Source organism: Prionailurus viverrinus, chromosome A2 (genome assembly GCF_022837055.1).
Source record: "Prionailurus viverrinus isolate Anna chromosome A2, UM_Priviv_1.0, whole genome shotgun sequence".
NCBI lineage: Eukaryota > Metazoa > Chordata > Mammalia > Carnivora > Felidae > Prionailurus > Prionailurus viverrinus.
This window is the reverse complement of record NC_062562.1, coordinates 94,724,820-94,747,335: the sequence shown is the minus strand read 5'-3', so window position 1 is coordinate 94,747,335 and position 22,516 is coordinate 94,724,820. Positions and strand designations below refer to the sequence as shown.

Sequence of the window (22,516 nt, the reverse complement as noted above, 5' to 3'; positions counted from 1 at the left end):
TAGCACCTTATATACAAATCCTAGTCCAGAAAAGAAATAAGACCTTAGCTAGTATAATATTTTATCTTATAATAAGTAAAAAAAGGTAATATATCTGTAAATTGGGTACATTGAATATATATCTAAATCTTTCTATGTCAAATACCTGCAAATAAAATAGTCACTTAGTATTTATTTATCATTCTCTTTTTTTCTAAGACTTATTTTATACAATTTCCTTGTTAAAAAGTGGAATGTAGTTATATATACACACATGTATACACATGTATATGTACATCTGTAGTGATATACAGTATCTATATGTGTACTAATATAAAACTTATTACAAAAAATAAACACTATGAACCTAATGTCCTGCGTCTGTGATAGATAAACATCTTTGGTTATAACACATAGGATTACTGTTCCTTATTTCTTGGTTTTTAAATACACAAATATTTAAAGAAAACACATACTTTATTTTCTTCTTTTTACTATGATCTTAAAATCCAGACCACTAATTATTCAACTGGACTCAGATTATGAATTTTGCAAAGTGAGCAAGAATGATTAATTATGTGTCAGAGAAGCATCCAATCATTATACTACAAACACTCACTCATTTTGAATGACTATGGGGAAAGTATGACTGAATTATAAAGAATATTTGGAAAAACAGGGAAATTTACTCATTTCAGATAGATGGAATGACTCCAACTTTGAAATGGAATAGGAAAGTGACAGATAAAAAGTTGAGACACCCAAGTTTTTAGGGCAACAATGTTGTTACTCAGGAGTATAAACTTAGGCCCATCATTCAACCTGTCAACACTGCTCTCTCCAACTTTCAAAGGCAATCTCTGTTACCTGCATTTTCTTTTACATATATACTTACATGACTATGTGCATATTCATAAGTTATATGAGTATATGCAACACAAGGGAAAGTTTTTGAAAAGTAAAAAGGGAAATATAATTAGGAAGACTGATTACCAAGTGGCTACTAACATTGTCCCTATGTAGAGATCTGGCCAAGTCAGCTTCAAAAATTCCCTTTGTGATACAGCATCATTCACATAGCTATATTTATTAGATAAAATAACCTTAAATACAGTTATTCTCTCCAGCGCTTATTAATTAAACAAACCCTTTTACTAACAGATGGGTCAATGGTAAATTAGCTCAGGTCACACAAGCTATTAAAAAAATGATTTATAATTTAATCAAGTCATCTGAAAGTTTATGTGAATAAATTACATACAGACAATATAAATGCACCTGTTTAGACACCAGTACATAAGGAAGTGACTAAAAAGAACAAAGAAAAATTAACAAGAAAATTTGGCAAGACTTTCAAAGGCCACAACAGGTAGAATAATTTTCCCCTCTTAATTCAATTTTAAATGCTTAACTGCATTCACAGCTAGTGCTGGGAATATACTTTGGGTGGGGGCTCAAGGGTGCTGTGTTTCTGATTTGCTCAAAAATCTATTTGAAATAATTGTTTATTCAATGTACATCTATCACTATAATATTAGTTCCTCCTTTATGAGAAAGACAAGGGTTGGGGCACCTGGATGGCACAGTCGGTTAAGCGTCCGACTTCAGCCAGGTCACGATCTCACGGTCCGTGAGTTCGAGCCCCGCGTCAGGCTCTGGACTGATGGCTCAGAGCCTGGAGCCTGTTTCTGATTCTGTGTCTCCCTCTCTCTCTGCCCCTCCCCCGTTCATGCTCTGTCTCTCTGTGTCCCCAAAAAAATAAATAAACGTTGAAAAAAATAAAAAAAAAAAGACAAGGGTTGTAAATGTGCTGGCAGTTCAGAAGTTATATTTGCCACATGAGTAGAATAAAAAAGGAGTAAGAGAAATGGGTATCATCAAATCTTGGGCTGATGTCCATAATGAGAAGGCAGCAATGGAATGGAAAACCCCGTCCAAAATAACTGTATCCAAAGAAAGGAAAAGGGAAGCAGTGAGTGTTCTATTCCGTGCAGCCCCTTCTATGTGGAAAGCCACAAATCATCTGCGTGAAATGAGTGGAAACAGCTATGCTGTCACCGTGGAGTTGCCTGGAACAGTGGAGAATATGGATGGCAAATGACTAAAGAGAAACGGCAACAGAGGCACAGAGGGAAGATACAAGAATCATAGGAGTAATTGACTCTGTACCCTATGGTTGATCATTAACAAAAGGGTAGAGTAAGCACAGATTTTAATTTTTTTCTCAAAATAAAATAAATAAGTAAAAAAATAAAAGGAGATAAAAATTAAGAACTCAGCTCTAGAGGTGGGCTGACTGAGTCTGAGTCCTGGCTCTGCCACTTAGCTATGGGATTGTGGGCAAGTTACTCAATCTTTATCAGTTTCTGTATCTGTAAAAAGGGAGAAATAATCTCCTTTCAAAACTTTTCTAGAATTGTTATAAGAAACAAAGAAAAAGATCATAGCCAGCATTCATTTCACATCTACTACATTCGAAACCATGTTCTAAACACTCCAAATGCATTCATTCATATATATTCTTCACAGCTGTATGAAACAAATTCTAATATTTGCCCTATTTTCATAGGTGACAAGATGAAGCTTAGCCAAGTGTTCCATAATATTAGCTTTACTTCATGACCCTAAATTACAAAAAGAAAGGTAGTACTGAGAGAGAGAGAGAGAGAGAGAGATTCACAAAAATACAGTCATTAAAAAATCACAACTAGTATCAATGAAGAGAAAGGGGCCAAACAGAGAAACCCATGTGCTACACAGACAGCTCAATGATGTAATTACATTTTTTAAAAACGCAAAAACCAAAAAGATACTTAACAATAATAATATTTTTATAGGTCTAAGTCCTCCATGAGATGAAACTGGCAATAAAAACAACTATTTCAGGAGCTCCTTGGTGGCTCAGTTGGTTAAGCATCTGACTTTGGCTCAGGTCATGATCTCACGGGTCATGAGTTTGAGCCCTGCATTGGGCTCTGTGCCGACAGCTCAGAGCCTAGAGCCTGCTTTGGATTCTACATCTCCCACCCCTGCTCGCTCTCTGTGTCTCTCTGTCTCTCTCTCAAAAATGAATAAATGTTAAAATATATATATAAAGCAACTATTTCAGATTGACATATTATTAAAACATTAAAGAGGGAGACCCGTTATCAAAGACATGTGTAATAAAGTTCAAGCAACAGAGAAAATAGAGTTCTTCAAATTTCCTCATCAAGAATATACTTCAGAATATATATTCCTCATCAAGAATACACCTGGGTGGCTCAGTTGGTTAAGCATCTGACTTTTTTTTCAAGCTTATTTATTTAATTTAAGAGAGACAGAGACAGCATGAGCTGGGGAAAGGGGCAGAGAGAGAGGGAGAGAGAGAATCCCAAGCAGGCTCCACACAGCCAGCGCAGAGCCTGATGTGGGGCCTAAAGTCACCAATCATGAGATCTTGACCTGAGCTTAAATAGAAAGTTGGCCGCTTAACTGACTGAGCCACCTAGGTGCCCTAAGCTGCTGATTCTTGATTTCAGCTCAGGTCATGATCCCAGGGTCAGGGGACGGAGCCCCCGTGTTGAGCTCCAAGCTGGACATGGAGCCTGCTTAAGATTCTCTCTCCCTCTGCCCCTCCCCACCCCCACTGTGTATGCATGTGTACTCTCTCACAGAAAGAAAGAAAGAAAGAAAGAAAGAAAGAAAGAAAGAAAGAAAGAAAGAAAGAAAGAAAAAGAAAATATTTCATGTTTTTCCTTGGTCATTTTCTCTCTCTCTTTCACTGATGCCTGGGTCCTAATCTATATACATACCAGATTCTTTCCCATCTGTTTTAAAACTAAAATGACGAAAAATACTTCTGTCCTTTCTTCTTTTCCTTCCCTTTGCTCCCCTGGTCCCTGCATTTCAGCCTCCATTCTTCCCCTCTCTTTAATCCAAAGCAATTAGGTCTCTATTCCCACTGGTCCCCTACACATACCAAACACAAACTTTCGTAACTGCAAGTTTAGTGGATTCTTTTCAGAACTTCTCTTTTCAGGACCCGGCTGAGTTTTTCACATTATCACCCATATTCCTCTGCAACTCTCTGCCTTCCTCAGCATCTGGCTGGTCTTCTGGCTACCCCTCCAGTCAATCCCTCTTATATTCTTTGGTTCCTCTTTTGTCCAACTCTAACTATTGGTATTCTATTATTTCACCTCTTCTATTTCATTCAGAGATGAGATTCATTCTATTTTAATAATCCTCCACGCTTTACTTCGGCCACAGTCCCAGGTGCCCTCAACTCTCCAGATCTTAGCACTAAAACCTTCCTGGGGACATAAGGCAAACAAAGACAACAAAAACAAAAACAAATACTCCCACTTAACTGTCACTCTGTTTAACCCAGCCCATTGCTTTCTCATTAGGAATTCAGCTTCCTCTGGGATCCCCAATAGGCCTTGTTCATAACATTTATTTGGTTTTTCAGTATCTCCATCTCCCTCTTACTTCTCCTAAGGGGTTTGATCATACAAAAAGCCTTTGGTTGCTTTTCTGCTTCCTCAGGGGCTTTTTTGTCTGTCTGTACCTGTGCTCGTTGCTAAGCTGCTTCAGAATTCACTCTCTTGTCTCACGCATCGGGCCAATAAGGAATGACTTCTATGTTATTCTCTGTTGAGTTACAACAGGGCTTTCAACTATTCACCGGAAGTTCTTTGTGTTTTACAATTTCCCCTCAACTCAGATAATGCTGGTGGATCTGTAGGATCATTGATTTAAATCCCTGAAAAGACAGACCGTTACAAATACAGCAATCCCAAGGAGACCATTTTGAACCAGAGACAGAATTATTTTTCAAATTTGCAAAAATTTGTTTATACAGGGAAATGTATGTTTGTTTACTTGAATCCCAGAAGAAAGAGAGCACATATTTGCTTGGTAATCAACCATTAAGCATGAAAAAAGTTTCATGTCTAAAATCTTTAAATTTCCTTCCTGTCTTGAGATTTTTTTTTAAGCTCAGATATGTTTCTGCATAAAAGTCACTGAACGAGTAGTATTGTTTTTCCATTTTCAGATTCTACTGACAAAGGTAGATATCACTCTCCATCCAGTTCATTATAATGAGGCAACAAACGAGAGCCTGAAGTTGAAATTCCCAGGAAACCCAAACATACTTAAGGAAAGAATAAGATCAAGCCTCACTCCTTTCTCCAAAGCCTTCTTTTCTGATCTTGGCCTACCAGATGTCATATTCCTCAAAAATCACCCTAAAATCAACAGTGTCTACTATCCAAATTTTGCACTTTATTACTTTATGCAGTTTATCATTCTAGATTTTTCAAGTACTTGCCATCTCTCCATTATTATAATAGTATAGTATACTCCTTTTGTATGCATCGATGCTAAATAAATTATAAGCATCTGACTAAAACTCACTGATGCTTTGAGCTCTAACAGCACTTGATTTCACCCAAGTCTTAGCTTCCTCATTAATTCCTATTTCAAATTTCCAGCATTTCCACTATCTTGAATTACTCTGAGCTATCATCTATATTATGAGCAGTAAGGGATCTGAGTAGGTCATTTGAATTTTAGAATGATGTTTCTATTTCACAAAAATCATGACATCTAGACTCCTTTCCTTGCTGTTCAAGAGAATGTGCTGTACCTAAAGGTTATTAATCAGCTATGAAACTTCTTAAATTAATCGACAAATCCTTCATTAGAGATTCAATGACAATTACAAACAAATTTTAAAAAGCTCCCTAAGGTTCACGGAAATTAACATTTCTAATTACTCGGTTGAATTTCATAATAAAATACCTTAAACAAATTATGTTTTTTCGCAAAATGCTTTATCAAGTCTCTAGAGGAATAAAGCATTATATAAGTAAGGTGATCGTATATTTTATCATCCAAATGGAGACACTAAATGGTAAAAACATTGAATTTGTAAAAAGAAATGCTATTAATAACAACACAAAGACAACAAGCAAAAACCAGGACTGTCCTAGGCAAACCAGGACATAAGGTCCCCTCTCTACATGGCACCTAAACACCAAACTGAGTCCTTGTTCTCAAGAATATGTCTAAAATTTAGTGAGTTTAATCCAAAAAGGTGTCAGAGAATATGTGGTCAGAAAAGATAACTGGAAGAACTCTGTGCAAAGGTGAGAGCAAAGATGTAACTCTACACTAAAATGACACCCAAATTGTATTGTGCGGTATTAAAACATAGCCCCACATTCTCTGATATTACTCATTGAGAGGTACAGTCTATGTTTCCCATCCTTGAATCTGGTCTCTCAGAACACTGGATCAATAAAGTAGGTGAAAGTGACACTGCCCCAGCTCTGGGCACTGGCCTTAACATGTCGGCAGCTTCCACTTGCTGTATCTTGGTAGTGCTGTTTAGATCACCTATTCCTCACTGATCTCTTTGCCCGTTTGATCCATCAGTTACTGACACAAGGGAGTTAAATGGATTTGTCCACTTCTCCTTTCAGTTCTATCAGTTTTTGCCTCCCATAGTTTAACACACATTAAGAATCATTATGTCTTCTTGTGAAATTAATACCTCTATCATTATGTGATACCTCTTTTTATCCTCATGGGCTTCTGAATCATCAGGAAGTGTCTACTCAGTCTGAAATTAATATAACTACTCCAGCTTTCTTTCAAATACTGTTAGTATGGCATTTTTTTTTCCTATATCAATTTACCTTTAATCCAAGTCTTTATATTTAAGGTAGGTTTCTTATAAACAACATAGAGTTGGGTCTTGTTTTTTAATCCACACTGACAATCTCTGCCTTTTAATGGGTGTATTTAGACCAACTATACCCTAAGTGATTTGGACATAGGTATATTAATACCTACCTTGTTTGTAACTGTTTTTATTGTATTTGTCCTTTTTTTGTTTATTCCTTTTCTGCCTCCTCTGATTTTAACTGAACATTTTATATGATTCTATTTTATATCTTCTTAGCATATCAATTTTATTTTTTGAAATCTTCACAGTGGTTGTCCTTCACAGTTGCACATTTCTAAGTCTAGTTTCAAATAATACTGTATCAGTCATGTGTAGCTTTGTACCTTCTAACAGAGTGCTCCCCTTGCCATCACTCACCCCGTGTGATACTGCTGTCACAGATTTCACTTACCCAGATGCTATAATCACCCAATACATTGTTGCTATTATTGCTTTAAATACACATTGCATTTCTACTTCAACTAGATGAGAATAAAAAATTGTACATTACGTTTCTTTACTTCTTCTCAGACACTCTTCTTTATAGAGATCCAAGTTTCTAACCTGTATCATTTTCATTTTGCTTAAAGTACTTTTAAAATTTCTTAAAAAAACAAGTCTACTGCCAATGAATTCTCTTCAGTTTTTATTTGAGAAGACTTCTATTTCTCCTTCACCTTTGAAAGGCATTTATTGGATATAGAATTCTAAATTGGTGATTTTTAAAACTATTTTCTTAAGTATTTCACACAATTCCCTTCTTGATTTCATGGTTTCAGATGAGAAGTCTGATGTAATTCTTATCCTTGCTCCTCTGTAGGTAAAGTATTTTTTCTTCTAGCTTCATTCAAGATTTTCTCTTTGCCTCTGTTTCTCTGCAGACTGAACAGGATATGCCTAGGTGTAGGGGGATTTTATTTTTGTTTTTCAGTTTTGTTTACACCTAAGTATATACTTGGTGTGCTCTGAGTTTCATGGGTCTGTGGTGTGGTGTCTGTCATAAATTCTGGAAAAGTCTTCTGCTATTTTTACCTCAAATACTTCTGCTCGATTCTTCTGCTGGTATTCCAATTATGCATGTGTTACACTTTTTGATATTATCCCACAGTTCTCAGATGTTCTATTTTTTATATAAATTTATTTATTTATTTTTAGAGAGAGACAGTGAGTGGGGGAAGGGAAGAGAGAGAGGGAGAGGAAGAATCCCAAGCAGGCTCCATGCTGTCAGCACAGAGCCCTCTGCAGGACTCCATCCCATGAACCGTAAGATCACGATCTGAACCAAAATCAAGAGTCAGATGCTTTAAGCAACTCAGCCACGCAGGCGCCTCTCAGATGTTCTGTTTTTCTTTTTCTTCTTCTTTCTCGCATTTCAGCTGAGGAGATTTTTGCTGACCTGTATTCATGTTCTTTGACCCTTTCTTCAGCTGTGTCTACTGAGTACATAAAAAGCATCTTTCATTTCCATTATAGCAGGTTTTTTTTTAAATTCTCTTGATTCTTTCTTAGATTCTTTCTCATTTCTCTGTTTACATTACCTATCTTTTCTTGCATTTTGTCTACTTTTTCCACTTGAACTCTAAATATATTAATCACAGTTATTTTAAATTCCCTCTCTGATAATTCCAACATCTGTGCCATATCTGAGGCTGGTTGTGATGACTGTGTTGCCTTTCCAGGCTGTATTTTTTTCTAACCTTTTGGAATGCCCTATAACTTTGTGCTAAAAGCCAAACATGAGGATTTATGTTAATCCGGCTAAGAGTTATGCTGGGTTTACTGTTCACTGTAACAATAGGTACCAGAGACTTCAAATTATTCTAGTGTTGCTGTTTTTTTACTCCTCCTGACTTGAGGTTTCCATTAGTACTCCTCTTCATGGAGAGTCTGTGTCTTGCAACTCTCAGCTATCACCTGCTGTTATTATGCTGGAACCCTGTTGGCATTGTGGTAACGTATGAGGGAGTGTGAACGTTCTCAAATCTTCTGAGTGAGTCTGATTTCTTTTAGTGAGCCTGCATCGTGGGATGTGACCTTCACAAGCGTTTCTCCAGTGGCATAGCTCTTCTTTTTTCTCTTTCAACCCCCTACTTCCTTCCCTGACTGCAATGTTCCCAATCTACTTCCTTGAGGCCCTGACCATTACTGACTCTGGTTTCCCCCACTTATGTGAGGCAGAAAGGCTGGAAAGAGTCTGAGTGGGAGAGACTCCCTTCCACCACCTGGGATAAGGCTTCTAGCAAAGATTTTTCCCCACAGAACAGGTTTCTGTGATGGATAACACTCTGGGTGTATCTGATGGTGATTATTCTTCCTCTTCCCGTACCAGAGCAACAAGGGGATTTTCCATGATTTCCACTGTGAGAACCCTATGGGGGTTCCTGGAGGCAAAGCCCAAGAAAGTGTGGGGACATCCCTAAGACTATGGTCCCCAAGAGTTTTCACCCTCATGCTAGACCACACCCCTTCTCCATCAACGCATAAAAATTACCAAGTATCCTTCCCAGTTTATGGCTCCACCAGCTTGTGCTCCCACTGAGGAGATCTGGGCTATGTCTATCTGGATATGTCTGTCTCTCCAGAGTTTAGTACAGCAGTTTGCCCTGTGGCCTCCATTCTCTGATGAACTGAACCAAAGTTGCTGATGTTCAGCTCACCTAGTCCTTTCTCCTTGTAAGAATGGGAGCATCAGCTTCCAAGCTCTTTATATGTTGGAACTGAAGCTAAAAGTCTCACTTCCTATGTTTTGGGATGCTCACTCAGAGAACCCAGAGAACTCTAAGAGAGCCCAAGCCACATGAAGAGTCAGCACCAACTTGCCAGCCATGTAAGCCATGCTGGCAATGGATCCCTTGCATCTCATTCAACTGCACAAAATGACAGCAAATGAAGAAGACACAAACTTTTCCCACCCTTCTCCAATTGCAGATTCATAAGCAAAATAAATGATAGCTGCTGTCTTAAGTCTCTAAGTTTTGGGGTGATTCCTTTTGCAATAATATATAAGCAGAACATCCCTAACATGATCTTCAAGACCTTGCAGATTTCTCAAAATTCAATTCACACCAATCTTTCCTGAACATACCCCATGTCACATGGGGCTCTTGGTATCTGTACAACACACCAAGCTTTCCTTGGGGTCTGTCCCTACACTTCACCTGGTTGGTCACATCTTATTCAGATCTAAGGGTAAATGTCCCCTCCTCAGCAAGGCTGCCACTGTCCATCCATATAAAGCAGGCTTATTGCTCACCCCTCCTTCTCATGCAAATTACCCACCACTCTCTATCTTAATTCTTTCTCATAGCTCTCTTTTCTTTTATGCAATTTAAATTACAGATGTGTCTGCTGACTTAATTAGTTTTTTTCTCCCCTACTAAGCAGCATAGGCAGCATAAAAAGAAGAACTTAGTTTTGTTTACCATTACATATCAATTCCCTGGCCCAGTACACAGAACACACCAGGGTCTTGGTAAATGCCTCTAAAGGAGGAAGCTCTTTTACTAGGCATGGAAGGAAGAAAGGAAGGAAGGAAGGAAGGAAGGAAGGAAGGAAGGAAGGAAAATGGAAGGAGCGAGGGAGGGAGAGAGAGAGGAAGAAAGAGGGAGGGAAGGGAAGGGAAAAAAGGAAGGAAGGAAGGAAGGAAGGAAGGAAGGAAGGAAGGAAGGAAAAGGGAGGGAGAGAGAGAGGAAGAAAGAGGGAGGGAAGGGAAGGGAAGGGAAGAGAAGGGAAGGAAAGGGAAAAAAGGAAAGAAGGAAGGAGGGAAGGAAGAGAGAGGGAGGGAGGGAGGAAGAAAGAAAAAGGGAGGGAAGGGAAGGAAAAAAAGGAAGGAAGGAAGGAAGGAAGGAAGGAAGGAAGGAACAGAGGAAGAGAGAGAGGAAGAAAGAGGGAGGGAAGGGATGGAGGGAGGAAAGGAAGGAAGACAGAGGAAGAAAGAAAAAGGGAAGAAAGAAAGAGAGAAAGAGAAAGAAAGAAAGAAAGAAAGAAAGAAAGAAAGAAGAAGGGAGGGAGAGGAGAGAGGAAGGAAGGAAGGAAGGAAGGAAGGAAAAAGGAAGAAAAACATGAACTGCCTCTATGCACTCCTTGTTCAGACCATGGCTTCTCGACCTTGGCCCTACTGACACTTTGAGCCAAACAATTATTTCTTGTGAGAGGCTGTCCTATTCATTTGTAGGACATTTCACAGCATCCCCTGCCTCTTGATGCCAGTAACACCACCACCACTCCCTCAGTTGTGAAAAACAAAACTGTTTCCAGATGTTTCAAATGTCTCCTGGGGAGCAAAATCAAGAACCAGTTGAGAACCACTGATTTAGAATGGAAAGATGCTACTTTCCCAGCATCCCGGTTGAAACTAAAAGAATCACGATAATAATGAAGCAACTCAGGGATGTGGATATGCTTTAAACTGAAACCAGTCTTATCCATATATCCTTCTCCTGGCCCTCCTCAGAAACCACTTAAACTGAACCATGGGGGCGATATCCAAGATGCCTGGACATTACAATAATTGGAAATTCCACACTTTTTCAAAAAATTCCTCCACTAACCAAAAAAATGCTTCAATTTTCACCAGCTGGGCATGTCTGATATATGACCACAATTCTGAAGACATCAAATATCACAGATTCTTTTGAGGGACTCCAAGTCAAATGATCAAAGAACTCTGATAATAAAAATGGCTAACAGAGACCAATACATTTAAACATTGTCTAACAGGAAAGTTATTCCTATACCGTTTAGTCTAGTAATTGAAATCATACTTCTCCCCTAAACAATATCCCCATTGTCACTTTTGTCAAAAAGATTAGGCATTGTTTGTTTATCTGCTGCAAACTAAATGAAACCAGCTGTGCCAATGAACCAGCCTCCAATGCCTTGTCTTCTTCCTCTAAAGGAAGTCAGAGCTGAATCTGCAATAAGAAGAGACTTTAGGGTTTTTAGAATTAGTAGATGTGGTGAGTGGGCTATTATCCTCCTTGGCTTAGGTAAGGATAAGAATTCTACTTTTTCAACTTTCACCTAGACACAAAGAACCCTGGATCTGAAAGGTAAAAGGAATAAACTCATTTACTTCCTTAGCTTTTTTCTTTTTAATCCAGTTCCTCTAGTCGTACATACATTGTAACGCTGTATTTTGTGCCTTAAATTATAAGCTAACACTGACAACATTATCATACTATGATGCCATTTTCATACCCTGTGATTAATAATGTGGACACAGGCTCGATCTTTAATGCAAATGGTGATAATAAGCTTTGGCCTGTGGACTCAAAGTCTAAAAGAAAATCAGAGCAGGCCTAATGAGAAAGAGACTGGGCCTCGGGAACATCCTGCAGCAGAGCTCATAAAATGTAATCAGATTTGCCTCTTTTGTAGAGTTCCCATTTGTGGGTAGGCAGCCTCTCAGGATGCTAGAAATCAGCATGACAATCCAGGTGTCAACACTTAAGATGGAAACTTCAGTGAATCAGGAGTTCAGTGTTTTCCATCTGGGGATTTCTGATTTTTAGAATTCTTCAAACTCCTCCTGATAGTGTTTCAATGGAGTTGACCTTCAGGGCAAGCAGTAAGAGCCACCTCTTTAATCTCACATATTCTGAAAAGGTGGTTAACTGCCACAGCCTTTCTTCTTGCTGCTGCTTGTTTTAATTAACAGCATTTCTTCCCCCCTATTTCTCCTGGGGCTTTCAAGAGCTCTTTGAAATGTGTTTAGTATAGTTCAGTCTTGGTTTGGCATAGTCTCTCAATTTATGAGGTCGTTTCATTCAAGTTCAATTATTCAGCACAAATTGGCAGAATGAAATGCTAAAAGAAGATTGGCACTTTCAATCACATAAATCTCATGTTACATAAAGTGAGCAAATTCCTCCATTGTTCTTATTGACCTCTGAGATAACAATTTACGGCTGGCACAAACCAGTGTGGGCAGGCTTCTCTGCTTAGCAGGCTCCCGCAGGAGTAAGGTTTTGGCAACATCACCTCAACAGAAACTGAAGATAAGCAGAAAAAAATGACCGGAAATCAGGACCATCTGTAGGCTGACTTGGTCTAAATAAGTCCAATGCTGTAATTCCAGAGATGGAACAAAGACCTGGCTTTTCCTTTTCTAAGTGACATGAAGTATGGGAAAATCAAAAGCCTCACATCCTCCCTAGATAAGTAGGAAAGAAAGGAGAGGACTCTGTTCTAGACAAAAGAAAAGGTTCATAATTTCTCAGCACTCGTGGCAGGTGCAGAAACCTGAGGGGGGGGGGAGGTGGAGAGCTCAGGTGTCTAAGAGAGACTTGGGTGTACTCTGCCTACAGATTCCAGTTCATTGAGGAGCGTGTGGTCCCCACCACATCTCAAGACTGAGGTGCTGTGGTCACAGCTCTTATCTACATCAGCCAGGTATTTATGGGGGCTCACACATAAACGACCCACCAACCCTGCCCCATTACATTGCTTAAAGCCAATTCCACTTTGGGGCGCCTGGGTGGCTCAGACTCTTGATTTTGGCTCAGGTCATGATCTCAGGATCAAGCCCCGCATATGATTCTGTGCAGACAGTCTGCTTGGGATTTTCTCTCTCTCTCTCTCTCAAAATAAATAAACTTAAAAAAAAAACCCAGTTCAACACTTAAACATAATATTTTTTGCTTAATCAAAATTTGCACAATAATCCAATAATCAGTTTGCTTTTACTTTAACAAATTCAGTGGCAAGTCTGACAACAAAGGGTGAAAGTCTCACTATATTTTCTTGGAGACCACAGCCCAAGACAACTGTCCCAAGGATTCCTATGAATACACGCAGTGATGAGGGAGGCTTGATTTAAAAGCAATGAGGCTTAGCATTATCCTCTGCAGTTCCATCCATGCCATTGCAAATGGCAAGATTTCATTCTTTTTTATGCAAAGCAAGTCAGAGAAAGACAAATACCATATGATTTCACTCATATGTGGAATTTAAGAAACCAAACAAATGAGCAAAGGAAAAAAAGTAAGCGAGATTGAGAGAGAGAAAAATCAAGAAACAGACTCTTAATTATAGAGAACAAACTGATGGTTACCAGAGGGGAGATGGCTGGGGGGATGGGCTAAACAGGTGATGGGGATGAAAGGAGAGTACTTGTCTTGATGAGGACTGGGTGATGTATGGGAGTGGTGAATTACTATATTGCATACCTGAAAAGAACATAACCCTGTATGCTACCTGGAATTAAAATAATTTTTTTTAATTAAAAAAAATAAAAGCACATGAGACTGTGAGTTTGATCAGTCACCCCTGGAGAGAACATATTTTAAATGCTTTAGTCAACATCATCCTCTCTTTCTTCCTTTTGAAAACCCCATGCCATTTTACCTGGGCCTTTTGTTACTGTATTCTAGCTCATATCAAATATACTACATTCTAACTTCTATAGAATTAGGTATGTGGACCATCTGCCTTCAAGACTGTGAAGTCTCCTAAGGTCAGAATCCACATGTGATTCATCTCTTCTTCACCTACAGTATAAAAAGGGCATAAAAACAACATAATAAACACTTGTCATTGGTTGAATAAGCTCAAAAAAATGTTAACAAGTCTCTTAATATATACAAGTCCCTGGGATGGGGAGCCTGAATGGTTCAGTCGGTTGAGTGTCCGACTCTTGGTTAAGGCTCAGGTCATGATCTCACAACTCATGAGTTTGAGCTTCAAGTCACACTCCACATTGATGGCTTGGAGACTGCTTGGGATTCTCCATCTCCCTCTTTCTCTGCCCCTCTCCTGCTCATGCTCACATGCACACGCTCGCTCGCTCTCTCTCCCTCCCTCTCTCTCTCTCTCTCTCTCTCTCTCTCAAAATTAAATAAATAGACATTTTAAAAAAATCCCTTCAAAGGTCCCTGAAAGCTAAAAAGATGATTTTGAGGTTCTAAAGACAATTTTAAATGCAAAATATTATACAATGCATAATTTCTTTAATCTTATATTAAATGTTACAGGGATTTAAAAGAGAGAACATAATCAGGAAACCAAACCAGGATAGAGATCAGTAGTCAGAGTGATGATAAAATGTCTCCCTTCCTCAAATATGAACACACACACACACACACACACACACAGAGAGAGAGAGAGAGACAGAGAGAGAGACAGAGAGAGAGAAAGCATCTTCAAATGGAAGAACACTGGTTTAAAAAAAACAATCTCTACTCAAATATGAAAATGTGGGAAGTCCAAAGCGTTTATTAAAAGAATTAAAAAGCGGGGCGCCTGGGTGGCGCAGTCGGTTAAGCGTCCGACTTCAGCCAGGTCACAATCTTGCGGTCCGTGAGTTCGAGCCCCGCGTCAGGCTCTGGGCTGATGGCTCAGAGCCTGGAGCCTGCTTCCGATTCTGTGTCTCCCTCTCTCTCTGCCCCTCCCCCATTCATGCTCTGTCTCTCTCTGTCCCAAAAATAAATAAACGTTGAAAAAAAAAATTTAAAAAAAAAAAAAAAATTAAAAAGCTTAGTTGTGAGTGTTGTATGTTGACATGATTGCAGCCAGTCATATTCTTTAGAACCAAGCTCATTATCAACAGGGCTACACAGTATAGAAAACTTAGTCAATTTCTCTCCAATCTATATGTCTCTACAAGAATAAGAAACTGAAAACAATTCAAGGTAATAAAAAGCCTCTCTATTCCTTCTAAATTTTCCAAACCATAGCTAACAGCAACTCCATCTAAGTCAACAAGAACACAAACCTTTTGGGGGTGGAGAGGACAATATCTTTTGATTGTATTATTTAAAGAAGAACTATGAAATAAAAGATGACATAATATATACCATAAGTAGTAAAAAAAAAAAAACATACACATACTGTCATGAATTTAGTGCCAAATTAGTGAGGTTTGAAATGCACAAGTGTTATGGATTGATTATGTCCTCCAAAAAAGGTATATTGGAGTTTTAGTCTCTACTACCTCAGAATGTGATGTAAGTTCTTTGGAAATAGGGTATTTACAGAGGTAATCAAGTTACAATGAAGTCATTAGGGTGGGCCCTAATCCAATATGATCTCTGTCCTTACAAAAAGGGAAAATTTGGATACAGACACACACACACACACACACACACACACACACACACACACACAGAGAACATCATGGGAACATGAAGGCAGAGATTGAGGTGATGCACCCACAAGCTAGAAGTGCCAAAGATTGCCAGCACACTGCAGAGACTAGGAGAGAAACAGGGAACAGATTCTCCCCTACAGAACCAACCCTCAGAAGGCACTAACTCTGCCGACACTTTGGTCTTAGACTTTTAGTTTCCAGAACTGTGAAAATACAAGTTTTTGTTGTTTAAGCCACCCTATATGTAGTACTTTGTTTGGGCAGCCTCAGCAAATTAATACAATGAGGTTCATGGCAAAATCCAAACTTGACACGTGTAAATCAAGGCATATATGTAAAATGCTCACAGACTAAAAAATAGTGAGATCTCTACAAATGCCAGGCAGTTTTACCACAAGACAATGATAGCTGCTCTCAGAGAAGATGCAAAAGATAACGTTTAAAGATAGAGGTAGGGGTGCAGACATTGCTGGGAGAATGGTGAGGAGTCACAACACTTGGCTGGCTATTTAAATTACAGCAGTTCAGGGGACACATCAAACAAACTCAGCTCTCAAGCCTTACTAGATGGCACCTAACTATTGTGCTCTGGCCTAACCCCACCACCTTCAAGCAAGCAAGCACAGACAGCCTGTCATCTCTTAAAGCAGGTGAGTGGTCAATGGCTTTCATCTCCAGCTAGAGGAAATTAAATGCTGCATGTGACCAGCAGCCTTGAAACTGCTTGAGAAATGCTGACGAGATATATTTAGGCCTGCTAGAGTGAAGAGTATTAACTGTCCAGAACTGTCCTTCTCAAAGATTGCAGATACTTAAAAGGCAGTCTTTTCTTTTATTCAAGCATAATAAATGAAGGATTTTTCAACTATCTCCAAGATTTTGACATAAATCTTACAGTTAAACATTTAATAGAGTTATTAACTTACACTTGGATATCAGCTGAGTATATCTTTTTTGGGAAGGCACTTCAAAGTAATTGGTGTGTTTCCTTATAATGAAATAATATGTTTGCTTCTGTTTGATTCATGATTACCACAAGCCAGAGCATATGTGAGAACCATCTGGAATATTCAACAAGGACCAAGACTTTCCAAGGCAGGCCTTATACTGTTGAAGCAGTGTTGTCTAATGGTTAGGAAAAGAATGGCTTCAAACCAGAGAGATGTGAGCCAAAAAAAAAAAACTTTGCCACTAACCAACTGTACACACTTGGACAAGTAGCTAAAACCCATCACACACCAAGATTCCTAGTCAAATGGAGATGATAATAATAGGAATTATCTTATAGGACATTGTGAGGAATAAGTAAGAGAATGGATATGATATATAATGATATACATTACACAGAGTAATTGCTTAATCCAGTGTAGTTATCCTTATATTATAAACATTAAATGTAAGTAATTTTTATAAATTAGAGAAATCAATATTTTTCCTTAAGAAAGAATATAAAGTTTGACATACAACCTCTATTGAAATTTGCTCAACAATACTCAATAATGCTCAAGCACCCTAGTTAAGTCATTGACAGCCCTCTAGACTTGGTTTGGTTTTTTATTCCCCATCATGTTTATTTTTCATTCAAATTTTTTAAAAAGACTTTTTTGCAAATATCTAAAATCCCAAAGTTAATACTACTATTTTTGACTTCTATTATTCCTGCATCCTTACTTACATATCTTCCTTTGTCAGAAGTATTTCTTCATCCTCTTAAAAACCATAAGCAAAGGTAAAAGACTACATCCCAGAAAAGCCAAAGATTAACAAAATGGCCAAAATTTCTAATTATATGTTTAGAATGATCCTTCAGAGAATTTCCTTCTACACGTTTCTATGTAATTAATTAGGTTAAAGTTTCCTATCTTCCATAATAACTTAAAAGGGACAAAAACAGGGATGGTTCAGAAAATTATTTTTCAACATTATTTGGTAATAAGGTTATTAAGGTAAAACAAGGCTTGAATCTCCTACAATTGTTTGAAAAATAGCATTATATTTCTACATGCCACTGAATACAGTAACTCCGTGCTCTTAATCAATAAGAGAGAGGGAGGAGGCCTATCAGAAACATAGAGGGTAAGCTCTTTAAGAATACAAATTTGTGCCTGACCGCAGGATAGCATGGGGGTGGGGGTGGAAGACAAGAACAGGAGGGAAGGGTTGTTTCTCCAAAGTGAAAACTATATGTAGCATGATGCCAAAGTACACAGGTAGGAAAAAAGAAAAAGTTTGTGTTTCTTTTAAATTTAGTGACTTCTGAAAGATGAAGTAAAAGTTCAATCTAAAAAGACGCAAGGATGGCTAATACATTTAGCTTTGTCAAATCAGTACTCTTCTTCATAAGCAAACATTAAATCACCAAGAGAAATTAATCGTATCATTCACCTAGAAATGAATTCTCATTCTAGGGTTTCAGCTCCAATGTCGGGGGGGGTGGGAGGGTAGGACAGAAAAGATAAATTGGACAAGTCTGCAAACTGTTTGCTAGCAGAGAAAACCAATTCTGCTGACTTTTACACTTCCTAAAACAACAACAACAAAAGCTGAGAGGGGAAAATCTATTGTCATTTTAAATGAGAATTAATTAAATTACTTAATATTATTAACTATTAATAATTAGTATTGAGAGAGCAGGTACATTTTAAATGTGAAATATTCAAAAATGAATGAACTTACTTGCTTTTTCCTTTGTAAACTGTAGCATAAGATCCTTCCCCTAGTTTTTCCAGTTTTTCGTATGAGTCAGCTTTTCCAAATTTGGGACTGGTTGGCTAAAAATGGAGCAGAGGGTAAACAAAACAGATTGTATCAAACTAATTAACAATAAATAGGCCAATTTTGCTAAAAATGTACAGATTCTGACTCTGTAAATAACTTTTTTCTAAGAATACTTATTCTAAAAAACAACATAACATCTATTCAGGATACAAAACTCAGAAGATGCAGGTGAACAGAACATAGGGTAGAAAGTTAAATAAGCTATCCACCAAGACAGAACCACTGTTAATATTTTGACATCTCTCCACATTGCTGCAAATGGCAGGATTTCACAGGAGGGCACTTGTTGGGATGAGCACTGGGTGTTGTATGTAAGTGATGAATCACGGGAATCTACCCCCAAAACCAAGAGCACACTGTATACACTGTATATTAGCCAACTTGACAACAAATTATATCAATATATATACATCAATATATATATATCAATATATATATCTATATATATCAATATATATATACCAATATATATATATATTGATGTATATATGTATATTTTGATACCTCTTCTTCCAGCACTATGTGCTAAAGAATGCTTTATTACATGAAAGTAGGATTACGCTATACATACTGAGTGTAATCTGCTGTTTTTTCCACTCGATATATTATGAGTATTTTCCATGTCATTATATAATCTTCTAAATTAGGGGCTGGCTAATCCAACCTACCACCTGTTTATCTCACAAACTTAGAAAAGTTTCTACTTTTTAATGGGGGGTGGTGGTCAAAAGAAGAATAAAATTTCATAGCATGAGAAGACTACATATGAAAATCAAATTTTAATGTCCACAAAGTTTATTAGAGTGCATTCATGCATGTTCATATACACATAGTCTTATGACTTGCAAGCTATTACAGAGTCGCAGCTGCAACAGAGATGATATAGCCAACAAAACTGAAACTATTTACTCTCTGACCCCTGTTGCAAATCATGACTGCATAATATTCAGCCATTTAAAGGCTCCTCCAAAATCTCTTAGCAATAATGCAAACAGATAATCAAAGACATATCACTCAGATATTACTCATTAACACAAAAGGAACTGTCTTATGTGTTATAAACAAGTCTTTAAGGTTTAGCTGCAGCAAAATAATTCTTCCTCAAGACATGGTACATCCCATCAAGACCACGAAAGTGCTGAGTGAGTAGTCTCACTCTTACTGTCCCCAGCTCCTACCTCAACTTTCACCAGACAGCAAGAAATGGGGAGTGTTGTCCTCCACAGGCCAAGTTATCAGTTATTTTAATATCACTACAAAAACGTAATATCAAAACATATCAGAAAATGATAATTATAAAAGGAATTAAAAGCACCTTAAGGATTATCGAATCTCAGAAATTTGCACAGAGGAGACAGCTGAGAGTGTGGGTATTTGGGCTAGAAAGGCAGAGAGAGTACTGAAGAAGCCATTACCCAGAGACAGGATGGCAATCTCCTCCATCCCCAAGCTATAATCCCTGTCTCTCTCATACAATCACTAGAGATGATTTACAGGAAACAGAACAAACTGATAGCAATTCTCAAACACAAAAATGAGTATATAATCCAAAATCACAAATCATTTCAGGAAAACCAACACCTTGGAAAAAAAAGGTATAAAATTCAATGGGCAAATAAAGTTAAACCCTGATAATATAGTTGACATTGCAAAGAATAACTCTGAGTAAAAATAACCAGTATCATCAAAGAGATTTCAGAAGCTATCATATCCTTTAAGAAGAAACAATTAGAGATTTATTTAATGAATGAATTAAAATATTCAATGGGCAGTGAATAAAAGAACCAACATACATGACAAGTGATATGCTCTGTGTTTGAACAGAATTCTCCCAGAAATGTTTAGGGGGAGGTTACATCTAAATAGAAAATTTATCCAACCAGGATATTTTAACACACAATAATGACTACAAAAATACAATTAAGCAACATTTTCAAAATAAACAGTGAAAATGATTTTGAATCACTAACAATATACTCAAAACAGTCTTCTCAGTGGGATGGAAAAACTGCAATTTTACCACTTACAGAAAAAAAATCTAGATATAAAATTCTGTATTATCTCAATATAAGATGTAGTTGGAATGATGGGGGAAGTGCAGAAAGGCAAGGAACACTAGGGAAAAAAAGAAGCATCAGCAGGTTGAGATTTCTTGAATTGGACAGACTGCAGATACTGAGTAATGCCAAATGCATATGTTTTGGTATGTTTCTTAACTCTTAAAAGATAATCACAAAAATAACATGAATAAGACATACAAGTCCCAAACAAATTAGGGACAAATGAATGGAAGAACACAATGTAATGAGGAGGAGGAGGAGAGTAAAAAGTGGAATGTTAGAGGAGGGGGATGCTCAAGAACAAAACACGTTAAGTAAAAAGTCATAAAATAAGGTTAAGTCTAAACATATCAATCACATCAACCAATAACCTTGATTACAATAAACATAAATGAACAAATTTCTTCTCCTAATAGAAAATTTTCAGACCAAAAAAACAAAGAAAGTCTAGCAATATGCTCTCCAGAAGAGACAGAATTAAAATAAGTAAACTTGAACATAAAGGAGTAAAGGGAAAATACAGCAAAAAAAAAAAAAGTAATTTTACAAAATAGTGCATTAAAGCAATAATGAAGACAAACAAGATAGAATTCATAAAACAACAAATAGATCAAAGTTGTATACCCCATAAAAATGTATATTAGAATCCACAAAGAAATTTAATAATCATGAAGGAGTATGAGTCAACTAACATAGTTTTGGAACGTATCAAACAGCTGCTAATAGCAATAAAATGAGAAATTGTCAAACTCACAGTGATAATTGGCAACAAACATACATCACTCAGACATCAACAAAGCAAGCAAACAAATGAAGGATTTATAAGCTTGAATATTAGAATTACCACTTTAATCTAATACACATATTAATATATATTCCTTTCAAGCACACATTTTAATTCATAAAAAAATGACCATAGATTAAGCCACAAAGAAAATATCAATATTCAAAACTGCAGGAACATTTTAAGTTACTTTTTCTAAACACAATGCAATAAAATTAGCAATTAAGAACAAAAGGAAACATATATTTTAGGCATGTGGGTTAAAAAGAAAATCAAAATTGAAAATTCATAAATAAATATGTGGCACTTAGGACATGACATTTTAAAGCCCAGGGGATACAGCCAAATCAACACGTACAAGAAAATGTACATATATATGAACATACAAGAAGAAAGGTTGAAAGTAATATGAATTAGACATAATAGGAGAGGATTAATAAAGACAACGGACCACGTATTATTTTTTTCAAGAAACTTGTAAGGTATAAACATGTGTTGAGCTGAATCAAGTAAAACTTAATGGAAAATTACATTCAAAATCGCCTGACTAGTCCTGTGTGGGTTATGTTCTCATGCATTTTTCATCACCGGGAAACAGCTTGCGAATGTCACACTTTACCATCACCCTTCTGAGCCCAAGTTTTAAATAGAAATTTTAAAACCTATATTAAACTTCAGTATAAAATGATCTTCAATGGGGAAAATATTGTGTTCACAGTTCCACTCTAAATTATTTAAAATTAGAATGAAAAGTCTGTGTTTGCTTTTGTGCTCCTTTAAGAATAAATCTAATCTAAGTTAAAGAAAAAAGCAGCAGCAGAATATTACCTCTTTTCTCCTATTAGGAGATAAACTGCTAATGCGTACTTATAGCAAGTACAAGACATAGTCACACAAAACTGGTACAAGAATGGGAAGTCAGTATTTTTCTCTTCCTGAAAAGGCACAAATAATTTTCTAAAAATGATATATTTCATTCTTCATAAACTGTCTTATATATTAGAGCTGGTGTAATTGTTTCAGGATATAGATCACACTAAATGTACTACTTAAAGAAAGTGAATTGAGGAAATTAGAAAAACAAAGAGAATACACTTTCAAAAAAAAAA

At 37.2% G+C, this 22,516-nt stretch overlaps 1 protein-coding gene across 9 annotated transcripts in view; it reads right to left on the bottom strand.

Annotated features, from left to right (window-relative positions):
* CDK14 (cyclin dependent kinase 14) overlaps window positions 1-22,516 on the bottom strand; it is a 704,495-nt gene that overhangs the window by 484,797 nt on the left and 197,182 nt on the right. For all 9 annotated transcript variants that reach the window (XR_007146446.1, XM_047830949.1, XM_047830989.1 and 6 more), the window contains one exon: window positions 18,462-18,556. Coding sequence is in view for 8 of the 9 variants with exons in the window: in XM_047830949.1 (XP_047686905.1) it covers window positions 18,462-18,556 (95 nt within the window). In the remaining variant the exon portion in view is untranslated. The remainder of the gene's footprint in view (window positions 1-18,461; window positions 18,557-22,516) is intronic.